Source organism: Lissotriton helveticus, chromosome 5_1 (genome assembly GCF_964261635.1).
Source record: "Lissotriton helveticus chromosome 5_1, aLisHel1.1, whole genome shotgun sequence".
Taxonomy (NCBI): Eukaryota; Metazoa; Chordata; class Amphibia; order Caudata; family Salamandridae; genus Lissotriton; species Lissotriton helveticus.
In genome coordinates, this window is record NC_136065.1 from 77093594 (window position 1) to 77116186 (window position 22593).

Below are 22593 nucleotides of genomic sequence, written 5' to 3' on the forward strand. Positions count from 1 at the left end.
TCGGTAGCCAATGTAGTTGCCGTAGGAGGCAGGGAAGGAGTTTGTGCTGGCTTATTAAGGGCAAGCCGAGCTGCCGTGTCCTGTACTACGTGCAATCTAGATAGCCGGTCTTCCCATATTCCTACCAACAAAGCATTTCCATAGTCAAGACGACTAATTAGAAGAGCTGGATGAGGCCCGTTCTAGCGTTTAGCGGGATCCAGGGGCAGATCTTTCTCAACATCCGCATGGTCCCAAAGCAGGTGCATGTACGAGTTTTCACCTGCTCTTCCATAGAAAGCTTATTGTCAATTCTTAGGTCTAGGTTCTTGGCCCATCCTTTTGGGGAGGGTGCTTCTCATAATTCTATTGGCCGCCAGTCTGAGGTCCACAATTTTTCTGCCTTGCCAAACAGCATTATCTCACTTTTGGAAGAATTCAGTTGCAGGAAGTTCTTCCTCATCCAACTTGCTATGCCAGTAATACAGTTTAAAAACCTGGCTTTTGTAACTGCAGGGTCATTTTCTATGTGTATGATCAGCTGCGTATCGTCCGCATAGGATATGGTTTCAAACCCATATTTACTGACGATAGAGGCCAAGGGGGCTACATATAGATTGAATAGCGTTGGACTCCATATGGAGCCTTGTGGAACTCCCTTATCAACTGCAGCCGTATGTGACACAAAAGAGTCCAACTGGACACTTTGTGTTCTGTCGGACAGATAATTCTGAATCCATTTCAAAGCCAGACTTCTGACACCAATCTCTCGGAGCCTGTTCAACAGGATACGATGAGAGATGGTGTCAAAGGCTGCCAACTGATCTAGCCACACCAGCATTGCTGGTGTATCCCCATCAAGTGACATTCTTAGCGCAACAGTAACCTCCAGTAGGGCTGCCTCAGTGCTATGGGATGCACGGAAGCCGGACTGGGAAGGGTCCAAAATCTTATTCTGTTCTAAATAGCAGGACAAATGTCTCCATAACCTTGGAACAACAAGGAAGAAGAGAGATTAGCCTGTAGTTCTGTAAGTCAGAAGGATCAGCCAGGGCTTTCTTGAGCAGGGGCTTAATACGCGCAAACTTCAATTTCTGTGGGAATGTGGCAGTTGCAAGAGAAATATTACAAATGTCAGCGAGTGTATCCGCTAAAACCGGAGTTACCTCAGACATAATCGCCGGAGGTACTGGGTCAAGGGTAGAACCCGATTTAGCCTGTGATAATATAGCACCCGCCTGCTCACCGGTAATGGGAGCAGGGAATTTCCTGGAAAGGGGCTCTATCGTTAGCGACCTCCTCAGACCCGAAAGAATGATATATCAATCTTGTTTAGTGAAGTGGGTCGCTAGGCGATCACATAATTCCTGAGTGGGGAGTGGATTATTCGCCCGTGGGTTAGTAAACTCCTTCAAGATGGCAAAGAGCTCCCGCGAGGAGTCCCTGGCCTCCAATATGCAAGCGCCTAAATGAGTTCTCCTGGCAGCGTTACAGCTATTTAGGTAAGTTCAATGGGCCTCTCAATAGCCCTGTTCATCTTGGACGGATTTGGATTTTCTCCAATTCCTTTCTTTTCCCCTACAAACTGCTTTTCCCCAAAACCAACAGGGCACATTTTAATGTGATCGAGGCATTTGCATGCAACACATGTAAACAGCACTTGTGAATGCCTGTGTTTACATATTTGACGCGTTAACCTCTTCCATGCTCATGACTGCTCCCGGCCGTCATGAGTCACAGTGGGCGTGTGCTGATGACGGCCGGGAGCCGCCATGACCACGTCCGCGATCGGGATGTTCAGCACTGCGGCGGAATTCGCGCCGCAGCGATGAGGTTAAAACAAGAACTTGCCAATGGTTGTTGCCAGACGAATCCACTCTAGTTTGATAGGATTATGCGACATCTGCTCACACCAAGAGTGGCCAAGCACTAAATATCTTGCAGTTGGTGTCAAGCTGGGTGTCATCAGGATAGCAGCTAAAAAAAAGTGAATGCTCTATTCAAGCAAATGATGGAGAAACGTACATATGAAATAAACATGGACTCCGGGAGGGCACTTGTGAGACTGTCAGAAGGAACAAGAAGGTGACTGACAAAAGAGGTGGTCAAACCGGTTGCTTGTGGTCCTCAAAGATCAAGATCACACCAAGTACTGACTGTGCCCCATGGAGGGTCAGAACCCAACCTCTGTAGCATGCAGGAATTTGTTATCCTCTAAGCAGGAGGATGCAGCATGGTTCATCCTGAACTCCACAGTTTTAGAAGTTGGATGAAGCAGTAAAATAAGTACTACATTGAAGTGAATGAGCATTGAGTTTTGTAGGAATTGGAGTTTTCGTTAACACCGTAATCACAGCAGAATTTAAGTTAGTGTTGTATAGATCAGTTAAACTAGGGGTCATAACGTCTGTAGTCAGTCTCTGGAGTTCCACCGCACAAGAGTCCATTGACAAACCAGATTAAATTAAGTTGATTATACAACTCTCTGATTTAATGAAGACCAGTGTGAAAGGTGCTAACTTAGGGGGATGCAATAAGAATGCCTTCTCAATAGAAAAGGCATGGAAGCCACAATGTTCTCAGCTGCAACAATGAAATAATTGCATTGTTGGTAGAAACCACATTGGCTGCAAGATTAACATTACTGCATCATTGAGCAAAAGAAACACTTGGAAAAATATTGACAACGTCTCTGAATGCATTGAAAGTATGGACACTCATTTTTTGGGTAGAAATGAGCCTGTGAAGTGTTTAATAGCTTGTTTGTAGTTTTTTAATCTTCTAGCTACTGTTTCTTGTCCAGGGTGCAGTTGTTTTGGCACCCTGCACGCTTACCAGGCTTTAACTGCTGAAGTCATTCACTGAGCCAAGTTACAGCTGTTGTAAGCACATTGGGTTGATCACGTTACTTGTGGCAATAACATAAAAAGCCACTGTGATCAAGTTATTAACGCTCTTTGCATCAGTAGAGATTACTCGCAACTAGTATAGTTTGTTTTCTGATTGTTGTTTTTTAATTTTTTTATTATCCTAGACACATCTTGGTTGATGGCAGACACAGAGCTAGGAAGAAAACTACATTAGACACAGATCACGAATATGGAAATTGCCACATGGTCAATCCAAGATATTAGGCACCTATTGGCTATTAAGAGAGGACCTGGCCAAATCAAGCGTGTGACCCCTCAAATGAATGAGGGGCTAGCTGATCAGAACCGAAAAACAACTCCGCAAAGAGTTAGGGTAGTCTCAAATGAAAACGAACCCACACCTTGATATAGAATAGAATTAGAGAAAAACACTGTACAGGGTAGAAAGAGCGGGGCAACAGGGCTGGGAGAACAATAGAATACACAACTTGTAATGGAAGAAGTTAGTGTCATAAAAACTGTTGTTGTAAGGATAGTATTTTGGGTCGAAATATTAAGTTCCTTAGCAAATAGTACACTAATTAAATTTTTAGCGATTCTTTTAAAAAGGATACAAAAAAGCCTAATACAATACGTAGCCATGGGATACAAAAAAGCCTAATACAATATGTAGCCTGTGTGTCATGGGATACAAAAAGGCCTGATACAATATGTAGCCTGTGTGTCATGGGATACAAAAAGGCCTGATACAATACGTAGCCTGTGTCATGGGGTACAAAAAGGCCTGATACAATATGTAGCCTGTGTGTCATGGGATGCAAAAAGGCCTGATACAATATGTAGCCTGTGTGTCATGGGATACAAAAAGGACTGATACAATATGTAGCCAGTGTGTCATGGGATACAAAAAGGACTGATACAATATGTAGCCAGTGTGTCATGGGATACAAAAAGGCCTGATACAATATGTAGCCTGTGTGTCATGGGATGCAAAAAGGCCTGATACAATATGTAGCCTGTGTGTCATGGGATACAAAAAGGCCTGATACAATATGTAGCCTGTGTGTCATGGGATACAAAAAGGCCTGATACAATACGTAGCCTGTGTCATGGGGTACAAAAAGGCCTGATACAATATGTAGCCTGTGTGTCATGGGATGCAAAAAGGCCTGATACAATATGTAGCCTGTGTGTCATGGGATACAAAAAGGCCTGATACAATATGTAGCCAGTGTGTCATGGGATACAAAAAGGACTGATACAATATGTAGCCAGTGTGTCATGGGATACAAAAAGGACTGATACAATATGTAGCCTGTGTGTCATGGGATTACAATATTTATAGAAATGAAAGTTAGTCACGACTAATGTAAGCTGGTACTTTACTATTGTTGTAACAAAACGTTAAAAATATGAGATGGTTTAAGTCTCCCAATCTATACACACTGTATTGTGTAGATTTTCTCTTTGCTTCATTTATGTCACACACCAGCAACAAAAGCTACCAGTTGCTGTGCTGATTTAAAAAAAAAATGACATTTTCTGAATGTCATGAAGTCTTTACCAAATGTAAATGTTTATAGTATTATTAAAGTTTCCGAAATCCTGCAGCCATGATAGTTCGCAGCATTCCTCTAGCCAAACAAGAGTGCCTCTGATAGCATGCTTGCCACGGGCCATGAGGACAGGCATAATACTGTTCTTCTACATGCAAGTAACTTAGGGCATTGCCTGTGTTCTATCCTTTGTAGAGCACAAGGTGTCTGTTTCTCTCTGTTCTGACGAGTTAGTTAAAGCAGGCAACATACCCTGTCTCTTAACTGCTCAGCTGATTGGTGGATGGGATTGGCCAGCATCTTTCACCGATCATAGAGATTAACCCACTCCCGATTTGACCTCTGATCTGCCTTGTCCAAAACCTGTGAGCAAGCCTTGTTCCTCATTTTGATGATAGGAAGTGTGGCACTGCCGTAGCCGAGACAGTCACTGTCTCGTTGTGGCATATTTCTTCAGTATCTATGAACACGTTTTTCCCGTTTACAGTGAGCTGCGGAAAATAAAGTTGTTTTATGCTATAGTATTACCAAAATATAAGTTTACATTACCTGTGACTCCCAAGTGCTTATTTTTAGACATAGGAAAAGCCAGTTAACAGTATTTTTCTCATTATTTTTGGCTATATCATTGACCGGGGTATATTTAGCCTCATAGATAGATGGTTACTTACACAACGCCCAAATGCTTCAGGACATCCTTATTGCTTTTTTCTAGCTCATAGCATCTTGTGTGTGATAAAGTTCTCTGTGATAGACCCATTTACTGTTTTGAACTTGGAGTAGGTGATTACAGCCCTGTTTTATAGAAGCGCTCTCCTTGCTGCAGGGATGTTTATCTGCTTACATTCTTTCCCTGAAATAACTGTTCTGTCATCATCACTCTTGTTTCTTCAGAGCAAGACCCAGGAGCTGGAGGAGCGTATTAAGGCCTCATTTGAGAAGCTTCATGCCTTCCTACATGAGGAGGAGAGCTCCCTGCTGAAAGCGCTGCACAAGGAGAAAGATGCCATCCGGCAGACACTGGACGAGCGTATTGTACAGCTTAGCGATGCGGTGAAGAAACTCTCCCTTGGCTTGGAGGAGGCTGAGAGAAACCTGCAGCAGGAGGACACACTCTCCTTCCTCCAGGTATGATGGGCGTTCAGGATCAGGGAACATGCACAATCCAGACGCTTGGTTTGTAATGGCTGAGCCTGCCTACAGGAGGAATTCGTTTTTGAAGACTCAGCCCTGGGGTTGTCATGAAAACATATTCTTGACAAAAGGCTCTTGTCTCATAGTAGAGCAGATTTATGAGGGTAGTGCTGGTTCTCTCCAGACAGAGCTCTTGTCCCATTGATCTGGTGTTTCGGAAGGGGATGAGCTCCGGTCTTCGGTGACAAGCTGGTGTTTGAAAGCCAGATCTCGTCCCTCAGGGTGCATGTTAAGTCACTGCTTAAGACAGTAAATTGTTGAGTTCAGCAAACTTGAAATTCTGTGTTGCTGCATGCAAAGGTGCAGGTAAAGTGGTAAGTTGTACAGTTGTACATCAGATTTGAGCACTGTAAGCAAAGTAGCTCTGCATTTATTTATTTTATTATAGCACTTTTGTCCAAAGCACTGTAAAAAAATAAGCTATACAAGACAAGTGCCGAACAAAGCACTGGCGCCACATCCATGGTTATGATGTAAAGCAGGGAGGCAGATGTTTCTTTAGCAAAACTTTGAATGAGCCAGAGTAGGAGTGGTCTGACAGGTAAGGGTGCCTGTTCCGCGTTAAAGTGTCCAGTAATTCAACAGGATGGAAATGTGAAGGTGCACAGTGATGTTGAGGGGTATATGAACCACGAGCAAAAGCAGAACACATTGCACAGTGAGGAACGTAATGTGAGAGCGAGAAGGCAAAGTAAAGAGAATCGAGATAATGATCGCATTGAAAAACAACAAAAAGTGTAGGAAAGTGCCTCATTTGGCATGGTTAGCCCCCACTTTAACCCTGGTGTGATTTCGAACTGTAATTGCCCTAGGTTCCCAGTAGCAGATTTCCTTCCCAAAACACTATCGCAATTAACAACTTCAGCTACCCTTGTATGTCCCTAGTAAGGGTAAACATTGTTTAGAATGCTGTGTTTACACCGCAGTGCCTTTATAACGCTGCCATTACAACGCAAGTCGTTACTACGAATTGCGCTGGATGGCGCTGTTGGGCAAGGAATGTTGTAATTTTATATTCCAACACCTTCCCTACTGTTACGTGGACTGGTGTTGGAATATAAAATGATAAGATTCCAAAATCCACGCCCTCCAACGCAAGTCGTTGTAACGACTTGCGTTGTAATGCCCGCGTTGTCAAGTACCGCGATCTTTTAGATCGCGTTGTACTGAGATACATCCCTAGTAAGTGGTACCCCTGGTACCTAGGGCATGTGTACTGAAGAGGGTCTTCTGGGGCTGCAGCACAGGTTGTGCCACCCCAGGTCTTCTCACCAAGGCTATGCACGCTGCCATTGCAGGCTGCATGTCTTGGTGCAGAGAAAACCTAAGAGTCGACATGGCATGCCCTCCATACACCGCATAGGATAAAGGTAAGTCACCCCAACTATAGGTCTTTAGTCCTGAGCAGGTTGCACTGTATTCTGTGTCCAGTGTGGGATTCAGTAATAAACTCACTAATCACACCCTTTTAGAGGGTCCCCATAAAACCTCCCAAGCACTGATGTGGTTCCTGACGTGTTTTCACCAGTCTGCCATGACCAGACAGGTTTCTGACCTCATGGGGTCAGAGCCAACGCTTTGACAGAGACAAAGAACTAAAGCCCCGCTGCAGAAGAAAACTGTGCAAACCCTGCCAACTGCTCCAAGGACTAAACAATCGCTGCTGCTGTGTCGTCCTAAATCCTGAGAGGACTCCAAGAACCCTGAAGCACCTCTCAGCCTTCAAGAAATCGGCAAAAACTCCCTTGGAGTGAAGGTATCATTTCACTACACACCACAGGCACCGATCCTGTGAATTCTGGTTTGTCAACTTGTTGCTCCTCGATCTCGACGCAGAGCCAAAGCAAGAAGAGGTACAACAGTTCCGTAGGGTCAGATATGTCGCCTCACCAGCTTTGATGATACCAGGATCTACTAAAACTGCGGTGCTGGTCCCCAAACTGCAAACACTGAGAAGAAGCGTCTACTCTGGACTCCCAAAGCACCCGGAGCAAGCACCCAATTAGGGACATTGAGGCACCCTAGACTAGAGGTCTTCAAACTGGGGGACGGGCCCTCCTAGGGGGGGCCTCAAGTGATCCAGGGGGATTGGAGGTGGGGTGCCAGGCTCTCTCCAAACAAAGCATTATTCTGGTAGCATTGTTTTGTTTTAAGCGGTGGAGGAAAATGAGCAGCAGTAAGCCACTCTGTAATGGGCCATCACTAGCTTCTTTTGTCATTTATAGCCTGGATGGGAAAAATGGTAACAGACTTTAACTGCAATGTTTAAATATGTCTTGTGTTTTAATAAGTCGAGGCATATTTAAACATTGACAGTTTAATAGAATAATTGTGAAAAATCTGAGGGGGGCCCAATGAATTTTATTTCTTTACTGGGGATGCAGCGTTAAAAAGTTTGACCACTGCCCTGGACCTACTTCCTGAGTGGCCCAGCTGTCCAGCGACCGCGATTTAAAGTTGGCTGCTTCTGACCGTGAGGACCTAAAGATGTACGACGCCCAGCTGGCCTGTTCACTCTACGCCCGTCCCCGGCATAGTCTAACCTGCCGTGGTCCCCAGGCCCTTGCGACCTCCTCCCTAGAAGGAGCCCCCTCGGATGTAATTGTAAGTCCATCTGTGCAGTGCGTTTTCAAGTGGCCTCCTTTGGCTTTTGCTCACCAGTTTCCTAGACCTTCAGCATGCTGCTCCTGCTCGATCCGGACCACCCCGAACTTGTACAGCTGGAATTTTGGACCTGGTCCCAACATCAATTTAAAAGCTGACCCCACTGACCTCAAGAACAATTGGCCCATCTCGCCCCTCCCCTTTGCAGCCAGAGTTGCAGAGAAAGCGGTCAACAGGAAACTGACATGATTCAATGAAGAGAACGCCGTCCTCGAACCGTCCCAATCCGGATTCCGAAGCAACCACAGCACAGAGACCGCCATACTCGCGCCACAGACAACATTCACACCCTCCTGGACAAAGGCCACTCTCCAGCCCTCATCCTACTTGACCTATCAGTGACCTTCGACACCGTCTCCCACCGCACACTAGTCGCCAGACTACACAACGCAGGCATACAAGGAACAGCCCTCAACTGCATCCGATCATTCCTCACAGGAAGAAGTCAAAGGATCAGACTCCCACCCTTCCTCTCTGAGCCCACGAAAATCACCTGCGGAGTCCCACAGGGTTCATCCCTGAGCCCCACCTTCTTCAACATCTACCTGGCCCCCTTACAGCCATCGTCCGACAACATGGCCTCAACATCGTATCCTACGCCGACAACACCCATCTCATCCTCTCCCTCACCAAAGACCCCACCTCTGTCAAACTCCGCTTCCAGAAAGGAATGCAAGATGTCGCAGTCTGGATGACCAACAGCCGCCTGAAGCTCAACGCCGAGAAGACAGAAGTCCTCGTTCTATGTACCACCCCTTCTGCATGGGACAGCACCTGGTGGCTGACCGCCCCAGGACGACACCTACCCCTTCAGACCACGCCAAGAACCTCTGCATCGTATTCAACTCCTCGCCTCCAGCTGCTTCAACACCCTCTGCATCCTCCGGAAGACCATCAAGTGGACCCCCCCTGGGTCAAGGAAGACCATCACCCACGCACTCATCACCAGCAGACTGTACTATGGAAACGCACTCTACGTCTGCATCAACAAGTCCCTACTCCAGACAATACAGAACACCGTCGCCAAACTCGCCCTCGGCATCCCCCGACACCAACACATCAGCAAACACCTACGAAGTCTCCACTTGTTCCCTGTAGAGTAAAGAGTCACTTTCAAAATCCTCACTCACGCCTACAAATGCCTACACAACCAAGGACTCAAATACCTCAACGACAGAATCAACTTCCACGTATCCAAAAGAAACCTCCGATCTTCCAACCTCGCACTGGCCGAAAATCCGCGCATCCACCGAGTCAGAGCAGGCGGAAGATCTTTCTCTCACAATGCAGCCAAGACCTGGAACAAGCTACCGGCAGACATCATACACGTCCCCTCCCTGAACACCTTCAGGAAGATCCTCAAGACCTGGCTCTTTGGCTAAACAGATCTGCCCCGACATCCCTCAGCGCCTTGAGACCCTCACAGGTGAGTATCGCGCTTACAATTCCCCTGATTGATTGATTGATTGTAAAGTCTGTGAAAGCATTGCCTGATTTCCTATGCATTTTTCTGCTTTCCCCCCATTACTTTCTATGGTGCGTAATTTCGCATAAATCTGATATATTTTCTGAACTTTGAAAAATTGTCACTCCCCAAGAACTTCCCGTAGGACTGTGCCCTTGGTTGTAAAAATTCAATGAAAGACGAAATTTTTATAAATTGGTCTCAAATTCATTCATTTATGGGTGTCATATCTGTGGAGTCCAACAATGCTTAGCACTACCTTCTTATGAGCCTAACTGCTTGTCCACACTACCAAAAAAAAGCATTAGAATTAACTGCATTTTCCTCCTTTTACCATTTGGTAGTTCACTTCACTCCATTTGTAACTAAAGAAAAAGTTATAGAAGGCGTGATTGTTGTAGAAGGGTGAAGAAAGATGAGGCGGAAGGCACAAGGCAAATGTCAGCGTTCTGAATAAACTTCAGGAGAGTAGTGATGTATTTAGGCAGTCCCTCATACAAGTAGAACAATAGTTAAAACAAAGATAAGAGGTCTCAAAACTTCTCACCAATGCAGTTTCCATAGACCATTGTATTTGATGTAGTGCGAAAATGACTGTACAGATTTACTTGAAATTTGGCAGAGCAGTGTGTAAGACATTTTGATGACCGAGGTGAAAATGTATAAAGAAGGCTAAATCTGCAACTGCCACTTGCTCCTGGGGAGGAGGGTGGGCACATGTGAATCTACAGCACTACACGCTATGAGCAGATGCTTACACGGTAAGTTACATTTTCTTCTCCTAGCATGTGTGGCTGTAGATACATATGCTGGGTATAGACTGTAAAGCAGCACTTAAGTGATTGTCTGCCAGTGAATGGTTCAGATGCTTGAAACAACATACTTAGTACAGTTTGACCATCTTTAGTTTGTTGGGGAGCTAAGACATCCACACGATAGTATTTAGTGAACGTATGTGGAGTGGACTATGTAGCTGTCTTGTAAATGTCAGCTATAGGAATGTAACCCAGGAAAGCCATACCAGTTTCTATTTTGTTGTTAGAATGTGGTTGGGGTCTATCAGGGAATCTTCTCTTGGCTTTTATGGTATCCGGTTTGGTTGCACTTAAAAACCCACCTGGCTGTACCCGCTTTTGACAAATGGTGACCTTTTTAGGTTTGGCAAATAGAAGAAAAGTTGTTGTGTTATGCAAAAAGTCTTGGTTCTTGGGCATTACACACCTGTCATACAGTTTTTACTGAGTAATACTGTGCATTTGTTGGGCAACATAAACATCAAAACTGTGTGAGACTGGGTCCACACACACACCATTAGGATATGTTGTCCTTAGTCCAGGCTAGCTCACAGTGTACCATCTATACCCTAACCCAAGCAGGTGACAGGTGGAATGTGCAACTTCTGAACATGACAACCCTGAGTCCCCAATGAAATTGTGGAAACGGGCCTAGCACCCTTTTGTTAGGTCATGCATTCCAAAAGGAGAAAATGAGAAATACTCCGATTGGCATTACATTATTTATTGTATCAAGGGGATTCTTGTATAAAATGTGTGTGCATCAACTATCAATGGAACAGTGAGAGAATGGGGAAAAATATATAGTTCATTCATTGTATTGTGCTATTCTAGCGTTTATCTGTTTGCTTGTAAATACAGTTCTATTTTGTGTTCCTACCCAGCTCTCCATATCCATACCCTAGTGGACCTAGGTTCGGTGAACCTGCCAGAATCCCTGTAGGGTGAGAAGTGTGGCTCAATGGTTAGAGCGGCAGACCCTGATGCAGAGGTCTAGCCCGGGACCAGGCTTCAATTCCCCGCCTCGGCGGGTCTTGGGCTCAAAAATTCCACAGACCTGATAATTCTCGCCTCGGTGCCTATTCCAACCATGGAGTCCCACTCTGCAACTCTGGGCAATAGCTTGCTTAATCTCCACAACGGCCCCCACAACGCTAAGGATGCCTGGCCACCACCTTGGGGGTGCCCAGGAGTGGACACCTCACAGGGAAAGCCAGGATGGGTTCCACAGCGGTATTCGTACAAGCGCCTTGATACCCTTGCGGGTGAGTAGTGCGCTATACAAGTATCAATTTACATTAACTCCCCAATTACCTTTGGGCATGTGTCTTCAAGGAGCCAGTCTTGGTGTAGAGCTTGGCACCATCCCTTGCAGGAGGTAAACCGGAATCAGTTGGGCTGGAATTTCGGCATGAGCAACCCTGATACGTGTCAGCGAAATGCTTCTCTACTTAAACATAGGAGTTATATAATCACCTTTATTTTGGCGCTGCCATACCTTTCTAAGCATGAATCTGAACCAAAGAGAGGAGTAAGGCCCTTTTGGACAGGACTTTGGTAGGGCCGTGAAGTAAATATTAAGAAAAAAGTTTACCAAAAGTCCTATTTTTTTTTATTTAGAAAAATCACACCATATACCTTTTGCGATTCGGGTTGTTTATTTACCCATTATTATTTCTTTCGTTTTTTTTGGAAATTACAAAAAGATTCCCTCCTGTTCTTTGGAGAATCACACATAAACTTTTACACAAACATTAGACATTTCTCACAGATTAAACAAACACAATTGCTAGCCATGAAACAATCACAAAATGACCACACAAAACATACGATATGTCAATAGACTATTCAACATTGACATTAGACCAATGTACAAGTAATGTATACTAATCCTTGCTTATGCCAACACCTGTTTAAGCATATGCAATCAACCATCAGTTTGTGCCAATTTAGAAAAATATTATTTAACATCAAACATTGACTCAGCCTAGTCAATGTTTGATGTTAAATAATATTTTTCTAAATTGGCACAAATTGGTCTAACGTCAATGTGGTGTTACGGGACATTGGCCTGCAACTGGAGAACATCGTTACGGGCCGCTCGAGACCCGTCGGAATCCTGCTTCCTGAAAATGGCGACCTCCGTGTTGCCCTGAAAGGTGGGGATTGCTGCGAACTGCCCCTGGCTTACTGGCAGGCTGTGGAGGCACCCGTGAATCTTGGCGAGTCCCGCCACCATTGCTAGAGTGATGAGAGGACCCAGGCGGGGGTGAAGGAGGAAAGAGACAACCGCGTACGGCCCAACTGGCGAGACTCCGGAGGCCGCGGACGAGACCGTGACGAGGCCGGTACGGTGCCGCCTGCTTTAACTCTGGCTGGAAGTGCTCGAACGTATCGCGGGGGACGCCGTGAGGCCTGCACGACGGGTTACACATACTGTGGCCTGGGACTGAAGCTCCAGTTGATGGGGTGAGGAGACCCCATAACACAAGGAATCCCCCAGTGCTGGCGAGGCCGAGAGGCGCAAGAGTGGGCCTGAAGCACTCTCTGCGTGGATTGGCAGAAGACCGGGCCAGCCGCGGTCCGGGGGGAGGGGTATAAAGACCTAACCGAGTGGCAGTGCTGGTTGGAGGGCCGGTGGCACCAAATAGCTGTCCCGGCCAGCGGAAGGGGTAACCTGTGCAACATCGAAGACACTGAGGCCGGAGGGCTCTGATTGGGAGGCGAGGTAGTACGCCAGGGGGATCCCCTCTAGACTAATTACAGCATTATTCTTTTCCTGCCCACGTGGATACCAGGAAGCACCCCTAGAAAGCTGTGCTGGACATGGGGAAAGACCGACCCCTTAGAGGCGCCCAAACAAATAAAATTATGCAATATACGGTTCCGGGCCCGACTTCGGCGGACCGTCTCAGAACGGATCCAGAGCAGGGGACCCACCAGGGCTCAGCGGCTCGTGACAAGGCCGATATTTTGGAAGCAATTTGTGACTCCAGAGTGGCGCTGGAAACCAAAACGGATGGGGTGGCCATGGGCATTAACCATTTACGCCTTGATCTCAGGAATGTGGCAGATAGGGGATTTGAACGCTTTGCAGACTGAAGCCCGTCAGCTACGGGAAATGGTAACAGGCCTCCAGAACCACATGGCTAGGCTGGAAGATAGGGCAGACGATGCTGAAGGGCGGTCAAGGAGGAATAATCTCAGTTTTTGGGGATTTCCAGAAAAGGCGGAAGGGCCTGCGGCAGACCTATTCCTGGAAGATTTGATTGGTACAACATTCTTGAACCTGAGACTCTCCAAAATGTTTGCGTTGGAGAGAGCTCATAGTTCTCTTGGCCCGCCGCCGAAACCAGGATCCCCGCCCAGAGCTATGATCACCCGACTGTTCAATTTTAGAGACCGGGACGCGATCCTGCACTATATTCGCACCAATGGTCCGCCCCGATTCGAAAACTAGGACATCGATATCTACCCAGACTATACGAAAAAGGTCCTGGACCTATGGAATGGCTTCCTGGGTATAAAACGCCAGCTGTGAAACCTCAACATTAAATACAGCTTAATGTTCCCGGCCAGGCTCCGAGTGCAATATGGCGACACAGTGCACTTCTTTGGTAACCCACCGGAGGCGACTGACTGGATGGACTCCTTGGGAATAGCCGGCCAGGATCAAAACCAGGGCTTGCAGGAACAGAGAAGGCGGAGTGGTAGACAGCGGAACCGGCAGAGTCGCGATGAGGAACAACGACCGAGGGCACGAAATCTGACAGATGGAGGATGTATCATGGTGGGACCAGATGGTACTCTCCTTGCGGAACTGGAGACAATCCCAACACAAACCCAGTTCTCTCCACTATGTCTGGTACAGGAAACACACTCGGAGTTGGGGGCCGCCACCAGCCCAGTTGTTTGGGGCTCTGGAAACATGTGAGTGGCAGACTTGGAGCTGAAATCGAAGGGGTCTGGGTCGTAGACACTGTGAGTACCTGCTCCGACTCGAGGGGCACTCTACTTTAGTGAGGAACTTGCATGAGAGGGCCTTGGGCCCAAAGACACTGAGGAGGGGGAGGACAGGGAGAAGGCCCATATACTTTTTTGACTCGCCGGCTGTAGAGTGCTGAGGCGACCTGGCTAGACCACCAGTCGGGCGGGGCCGGGCGGTGCCAGTCAGTCGGTTGAATCACAGAGTTTAGGGCGGGGGTTCCTGACTTGGAAAGTAAGTTCATATTCTAGGCATATGAGCTGCAGATTACACACTGTGCATAGATGGCCACCTAGTGTTGGGCCCGGAAGTTTGCAGTCTGTTTTTGTTGTAGTAAAGTCTTTGGAAGTCACAGGATAGGTGGCTCCTCCTTTGGATGATACTGCGCATGGGCATCGGCTCTATCCCCAGATTGTTTTTTCCCGCCACCTGGCTCGGATGTGTTTCAAGCGCTTCGTCTTTGAACCGATTTCCTTCGGCGCGCAATCCTCACCGATTTCCGGAATTTAGTTTTGAACGCTTTTCCAGTCGACGCTCCTCTTAAACACCGAAGATTTCGTTTCCGGACGTCGTTGACGGCCTTCGGGTCTAACTAGGCCTCGACTCCAGCTCAGGGAAAGGACGCCATTTAAAAAGTGTCCTCAGTGTGGGTCGAAGTTTCCCCACACCGACCTTCATGAGGTGTGTAACCTTTGCCTCTCTCCGGAGCACGAGGCCAAAGACTGTTCCGCTTGTGCCTCTTTCCGCTCCGAAAAGACTATCCGGGACCGAAGAGCGAGGAGGACAATGGCTTGATCTTCAGCTCCGATTCCGGACGACATCTTTTAAGAAGGCGTTGACGTCCCAGAACAACAATAGCGTTGACAGCAACCTCGAGGAAGAAGATTCCGATGTCGAGGACATCACTCCAGCGCAGCGGGTCATAAGTAAGACCGTCGACCCCTACCCTTCCTCGACACACCCAAAGAAGGCCCCGGTCACACCCTCGCCCTCGAGTGCACACCGACACACCGCTTCTACTGCCTCACCTTCGGGCCTGGATAAGAAGCCAACTAAGCCTTCAGGCGACTCAAGCTCGAGTCGACCTTCTCACGGTGCCAGCGCACAACTATCAGCACCGAAAGACAACGTTACAGGCCACGCCCACACCCAAACCGTAGGCACCGAAGCATACCATTACTCCTTCGGCACCGAAACCCAGGTCGGAACCAAGCAAACCCGCTTCGGATTCCAAAAAGACACCGGAACCGAAGAAACCATCGGATCCAAAAAATGTACCGGACCCGAAAAAACCTTTTGGAGCCGAAAAAGACTCCTACTTTTCCGGTTAAAGACATTGCCAAAAAAGCAAAATACACTACTTCGGTGCCGAAACATTCCTCCGCACCAAAAGATCGGCCTCCTGCAGAGGACTTATTTCATCCAGACCCTGCACAAAAGACTCTAGCTAAAGATCCGATCACCGGAAAGCTAACTTTAGCTTCAAAAAAGAGACCACTGGATACACCAGCTCCAGCTCCTCAAGCAAAGAAAAAGGACATAGTTACCTCTCCTTTAAGACTTCCTTTCGCTTCTCCTCCACCTATGCCATCACCACCAACTCCCCTACCACAACATTCCCCTGCATCCTCTATCATACCAGGTGATGACAACAGGGATGATAGCTCTGACGATATGGGGGGGTAACATAGACGATCCATCTGTTCCCCCCAGGATCCCCTGACCCATGGGATGATTATAACACCCCAAATGTCCCTCAGGATGACATATACACCTCAAGGCCTTCCCCACCAGAAGACACTATGGGCTTCCATCAGTTAATACACAGAGCTGCACAATATCACGGAATAGACATGCACACAGACCCTGTCGATGAGGACTTCTTAATGGATACATTTGATAATGCTCAATGGTCTTCCTCCATTTTACTAATGGTTAAAGGAGTGATTAAGCATCCTCCTGAAGTCTTCAAAGACCCAGTTAGAACGTGGGTCATTAATCCTCGAATAGAGAAAAAATATATAAAGCTGCCCCTTCAGATCCAGCATATATTAAAGCTGCCCCTTCAGACCCAGCATATATTAAAGGTCCAGTACCACTAGACTCACTCGTAGTTTCAAATGCACGCAAAAGAGCAAACTCACAAACGTCAGGTGAGGCTCCCACACCAGATAAAGGGTCAAAGCTACTTGACGCATCGGAAAAAAAGAACTGCGCCTCAAGCAGCAAACGTGTGGCGTATTGCCAATACTTCTACCAACAACAGAGTGGCATTAGGTCAATGTCTCCAAGACAAATGAATACAGGGTGTGAAAGAATTGTTGACAGGAGTCGTTCACTGGGCACTCTCAGACCTACTGATAGTGTTCCCATCAGGCAACCGACCTGTACCGCCCTTCATCATTTGGGACAAACATCTTAAGGCTCACTGGAAGTCGCTCAGTGTGCGAGCACGCACAATAGTGCTCTAGTCGTGTTTTTTGTACCCCAATGATTGACTTAGTCGAGGAGTAGGTAACAGGGGTTGCTCACAAGCAGTGCAAAAATTGTGAAATTAAACAAATTTAGATATAAACGGTGGTAGTGCCATTAAAATAGGGTAAAGGACGGAAAACAATTTAATAAAGACCTTCCCTTCCCAATATTAAAAACAGTGTAATAAAGGTAGCATCAACAAATAACTACCTTGACAGTTCTTTTGGTCGACATGTTTCTGCAGTGTTTACCTTGGGCCCAGAGGTCACCTACTGCTTCTTCAGGACCTATTCATTCTACTGCTTGTAGTGGAATTTTACAAGTAAATAAAGTGTAAACAATATCACCTTTCTGCTCTCCTGGACTATTATTAAGGAGAGTAGCGCCTCACCTCACCCGGCATCAGCGCAGGTAGCAGGGAGCCCCGCTCTGCCCGTCGGTACTCCAGACGTCCTTCTGGGCTGTCTGTGGGAGGTCATGCCAATACACAAGCATTATTGGCCAGATACGACAGGGCTCATTACAACGAATTAGAATCCTTAATGCAGTACCTCCCTACTCAGTACAAGGATAGGGCAAATGAGCTTATTCAAGAAGGGAAAAATATTACAAACCCTTCTATTAAGTGTGCACTTGATGCAGCAGACACTGCTCCAGAGCAATTAACTCCAGTGTCTTATTACGTAGGCATGCCTGGCTGCGCATATCAGGGTTCAAACCTGAAGTTCAATGTGCTATACTTAATCAGCCTTTTGATGAGCAACACTTATTCGGACCCAATGTAGATGTATTACTTGAAAAAATGAAAAAGGATACAGATACAGCCAAATCTATGGGAGCCCTGCAGTCGCAGGCTCCCAGACGTTCATTTCGCCGCTCCTCGTACCGAGGCGCCGCCAGAGGTTACTCTTCAGACACACTTTCCACCTCGTACAAATCCCCTACTCAATCCACCTACAGTAGGGGCTACTAAAAAGGGGGGTACAGGGGCAACAATAATAAAGGCAGAGGTAAAAACAACAATTCCCGCTCTGCCTCTACGCCTACCCAATGACTTCCCTCCCCTTCCCCCGTCCGATTCCACTCTTGTCGGGGGAAGACTACAACAGTACCTGCCAGCCTGGGAAAACATCACGTCAGACAGGTGGGTGCTTTAAATAATTTAGTCAGGTTACTGTCTAGAACTAACATCCACCCCTCCATGCCCCCCAAGCAACGTCCAATGTCACAAGAACATTTAACACTGCTCAGACAGGAAGTAATATCCCTACTGCAGAAAAATGCAACAGAAATTGTTCCACAACATCAGCAAAACAGAGGAGGCCTATTCTAGACCTCAGACCTCTAAACGTTTACATACAGTCGGATCATTTTCATATGGTCACACTCCAACAGGTCCTTCCACTCCTGTTACAACACGACTTCCTTGTCACTCTAGATCTCAAGGACGCCTACTTTCACATTCCCATCCACACAGCGCACAGAAAATACCTCCGATTTGTCCTAGACGGCCAGCACTACCAGTTCAAAGTGCTCCCATTCGGAGTCACAACAGCGCCAAGAGTGTTTACCAAGTGCCTAGCAGTGGTAGCAGCACACTTAAGAAGACAACATATTCACGTCTTCCCATACCTAGACGACTGGCTAATAAAAGCCAGCTCATACAGTCAGTGTGTACAACACACTCGCGCTACTATTCAACTGCTTCATGACTTGGGCTTCACAGTAAATCACACCAAGTCACATCCAACAATATCTCGTCGCTACAATAAACACCCAACTAACACTAGCCTATCCATCTCCAGGCAGGATAACAAGTGTACAAACTCTCCTAACAAAATTCAAACTGCAACACTCGCTTCCAGCATGCAGCTAATAGGAATGATGGCATCTTGCATATTCATAGTACCTCACGCAAGACTGCAAATGTGTCCACTTTAAGAATGTCTAGCACGTCAATGGAACTAGGCTCACGGTCAATTAACAGACCTAGTGTTGGTAGACAGTCGGACTCATCGCTCTCTGCAATGGTGGAGCACCAAAAACCTTTCAAAAGGCCGACCGTTTCTAGAGCCAGTTCCTCAAATAATCATGACCGCGGACGCATCGCTCCCCGGCTGGGGAGCTCACCTACTGCATCACACCGTGCAAGGCAGGTGGACACCGCAACAAAAGTTACTCCAGATCGATCACTTGGAGTTGCTAGCTGTTTTTCTTGCCCTAAAAGCTTTCCAAAAACAAGCGTCCTGCAAAGCTGTCTCAGTCTGCACAGACAATATGACAGCTATGTACTACATAAACAAACAAGGGGGGAAAACACTCTCTGCCGCTCTCTCCATTAGCACAGCAGATATGGAGGTGGGCAATACCACTAAAGATCTTCCTCTTAGCACAACATGTTCCAGGAGTACAAAACACCATGGCAGATCTGCTAAGTCGACAGACACAACAGATCCTATTTTTTTTTTATAATTATTTCTTATTGACCGCACAAGCAATCATTCATTACAGAAGTAAAGCATTTCCAGAAAAATTATAGTACACACAATTCCTTAACAGCTTAATCGAGTAGCAATAAACAAGGAATATACCATAGGTCACGTTAAAAATTTACATCATTTTCATTTTAAAGAATTATCGAGTGTGCTAATAGCTAGCTTCAAAACCAAAAAAAGTCAATCAACTGAATAGGGGTTCCCCGATATTGTTAGCCAAGTTCGTTGTTTTCCTAGCCGAGAGAAGACCTTGGTCGGCAATTATCACCCATAAGATTTACTAAGCAGCATAATCAGTTTATTACCAAACAATTGAAATCTAGCGCGAAAAGAATGTAAATCAGATCATTAAATTATAAAACGAAGAAATAGGAACTTTTCCAAAATCTTATATATGAAGAAAAAAAAACGTTCATTCGTTAAGAGAAAACAAAATATCCCATGTTTTGTTCACTTTCTTCAGTGATCGTTTCCCACGAAATTTTGCAGAGGAAAATTCCATCTCGTGTATCTCATTTATCAAAAGCCACCATTCACTTACGTGGTGGTTTATCTGAGATCCAAGCCCTAGCAATTATCAATCTAGCACAGGAAATTAAAATAAACATTAAGTCTTTGTGGGCGGTGATATTTGGTTGTATTCCCAAAAAAATCATCTCAGTAGTTAGTTTAGCGAAGATCAATTTTTTCAGTTTCAACACATTTTCTACGTCATCCCAAAATTTCTGCAACACCGGGCATGAAAAAATTATATGTACTAAATCAGCAGCTAGTAAGTCACATTTTGGGCATTTTGGGCGTTCAGAAAATGCATTATTCCCAGACCATTTGTAAAAATGGAGTGGCGTATAGTATAGCTGACGTACTGTTTTATACGATTGAAGTTTTAAGCAAGAAGAGTGGGTTAAAGAGTTACTGTAATGAAAAAAAGTAGATATGTTATGCGGGGAGATAAGCGTACCCAAATTAGTAGTCCATTTTTGTGCAAGTTTAATACAGTCATCAGGTTTGTGTTGACATAAACATTTATACTCCAAGCTAATTATATCTTTAGTTGTTTCTCCGTAAATGCAGGTCCATAATTCTGAATCGAAAATTTCCTTTAAAATAAAAAAAAAAAGACACAACAGATCCACGAGTGGGAACTTCATCCGCAAGTTCTTCAACCGTTCTTTTAAATGTGGGGACAACCTCAGATAGAACTCTTCGCCACCCACGAAAACGCAAAATGCCCAAACTTCGCCGCCAGATATCCACACCCACTGTCCAAAGGCAATGCAATATGGATGAACTGGTCAGGACAATTTGCATACGCTTTTTCTCCTCTCCCACTACTTCCATTAGTGGTACGCAAACTACTGCAACATTCCCTAACACTCATTCTAGTTGCTTCAACTTGGGCCAGACATCTGTGGTACACCACGCTGCTGCAACTATCTGTGGTACCACACCAAAAACTAAGCCTATCTCCATGTCTATTAACACAGAATCATGGAGAGATCAGACACCCGGACCCAGCTCAGCTGAACCTAGCGATCTGGCTCCTGAAGTCATAGAGTTTGGTTACCTCAACCTTTCTCCAGAATGTATGAACGTTATCAAGGAAGCTAGACGTCTCACTACTAGAGCATGTTATGCCGCTAAGTGGAAATGGTTTGTGATATACTGTCAAAACAACCACATAAACCCTTTAGATGTGTCTATTCAACACATTATAGGATACCTGTTACACCTTCAAAAGTGTAATCTAGCCTACACGTCTATCAGACTACACCTTGCTGCCATTGCAGCATACTTACAAAATAGACAACGTTTATCTCTTTTTAGAGTACCAGATATAAAAGCTTTCATGGAAGGACTCAAAAGAATCATCCCTCCCAGAACGCCACCTTCACCAGTGTGGAACTTAAATATTGTTCTCACACGGTTAATGGGACCTCCATTTGAACCCTTACAAAAATGTGAATTGCAATTCTTAACTTGGAAAGTAGCTTTCCTAGTAGCTAATTTACCATTCAAGAACCTTTTCTGCAAATGCATCATATCAAAGTAGTTCTCCGTACTAATCCTAAATTCCTTCCAAAAGTCATTTCAACATTCCATTTAAATCAATCTGTTGAGCTGCCTATTATTTTTCTCGCAGCCACAAACAGTCGCAGAAAGAGCTCTACACACCTTAGATGTCAAAAGAGCATTACTGTACTACATCGAAAGGACACAAACTTTTCGTAAAACTAAACAACTTTTTGTGTCTTTTTCTCCGCCACATAAAGACAACCCCATATCAAAATCGGAGATAGCCAGATGGATTGTTAAATGCATACAAATATGTTACCACAATGCCAAATGTACTTTGACAATTCCTCCTAAAGCCCATTCTACAAGAAAAATAGGGGCTCCAATGGCAGTCTTGGAAAACATTTCCCTAGACGATATATGCAAAGCAGCTACATGGTCTACACCGTACACATTCACAAAACACTACTGTGAAGATGTGCAAACTAAACAAAAAGCCACTGTGAGCCAGGCTGTGTTAAAAACTCTGTTTCAAACAACTGCAACAGATACTAGTGGTCGCCTCTAAAGTTGGGTACTGTTATAAAATCTATGCACATTGTGTAATCTGCAGCTCATATGCCTCGAACGGAAAATCCTACTTCCCAGTATGCATCTGTTCTTGGCGGATGTATGACGTTACAACGCATGCTTTTACCACGCATGCTGTTACAACGCAAGTATTACAACACAAACCTTTACAATGCATTACACTTGGGGGTGGTGGATGGTGAATAGTTTAATTTACTATTCCAACTCCAGTCCCCGTGGACACTAGGGAAGGTGTTGGATAGTAAATTAAAACTATTCCTTATCCTAGAGCGCCCCCAGTGTAATGTGTTGTAATAGTTTTCGTTGTAATACATGCGTTGTAACAGCACTGCGTGGTAAAAGTTGCGTTGTAACGGTTGCATACCGTTCTTGGCATGTAGAGCTGCAGAGTTACACACACCCACCCGGCTACTTTTATCTGTTCCAGTATTATCTTAATTAGATACAAATCACATAGACATCACTACTTCTCGTACAGCTCCATCACTTTCTTAATGGCGAAAAACAAT

At 45.6% G+C, this 22593-nt stretch overlaps 1 protein-coding gene across 1 annotated transcript in view; it reads left to right on the forward strand.

Moving 5' to 3' along the window:
* LOC144754152 (zinc-binding protein A33-like) overlaps positions 1–22593 on the forward strand; it is a 40661-nt gene that overhangs the window by 12971 nt on the left and 5097 nt on the right. Inside the window, exon 4 of the mRNA XM_078641732.1 lies at positions 5300–5533. Within this exon, the coding sequence (XP_078497858.1) occupies positions 5300–5533 (234 nt within the window). The remainder of the gene's footprint in view (positions 1–5299; positions 5534–22593) is intronic.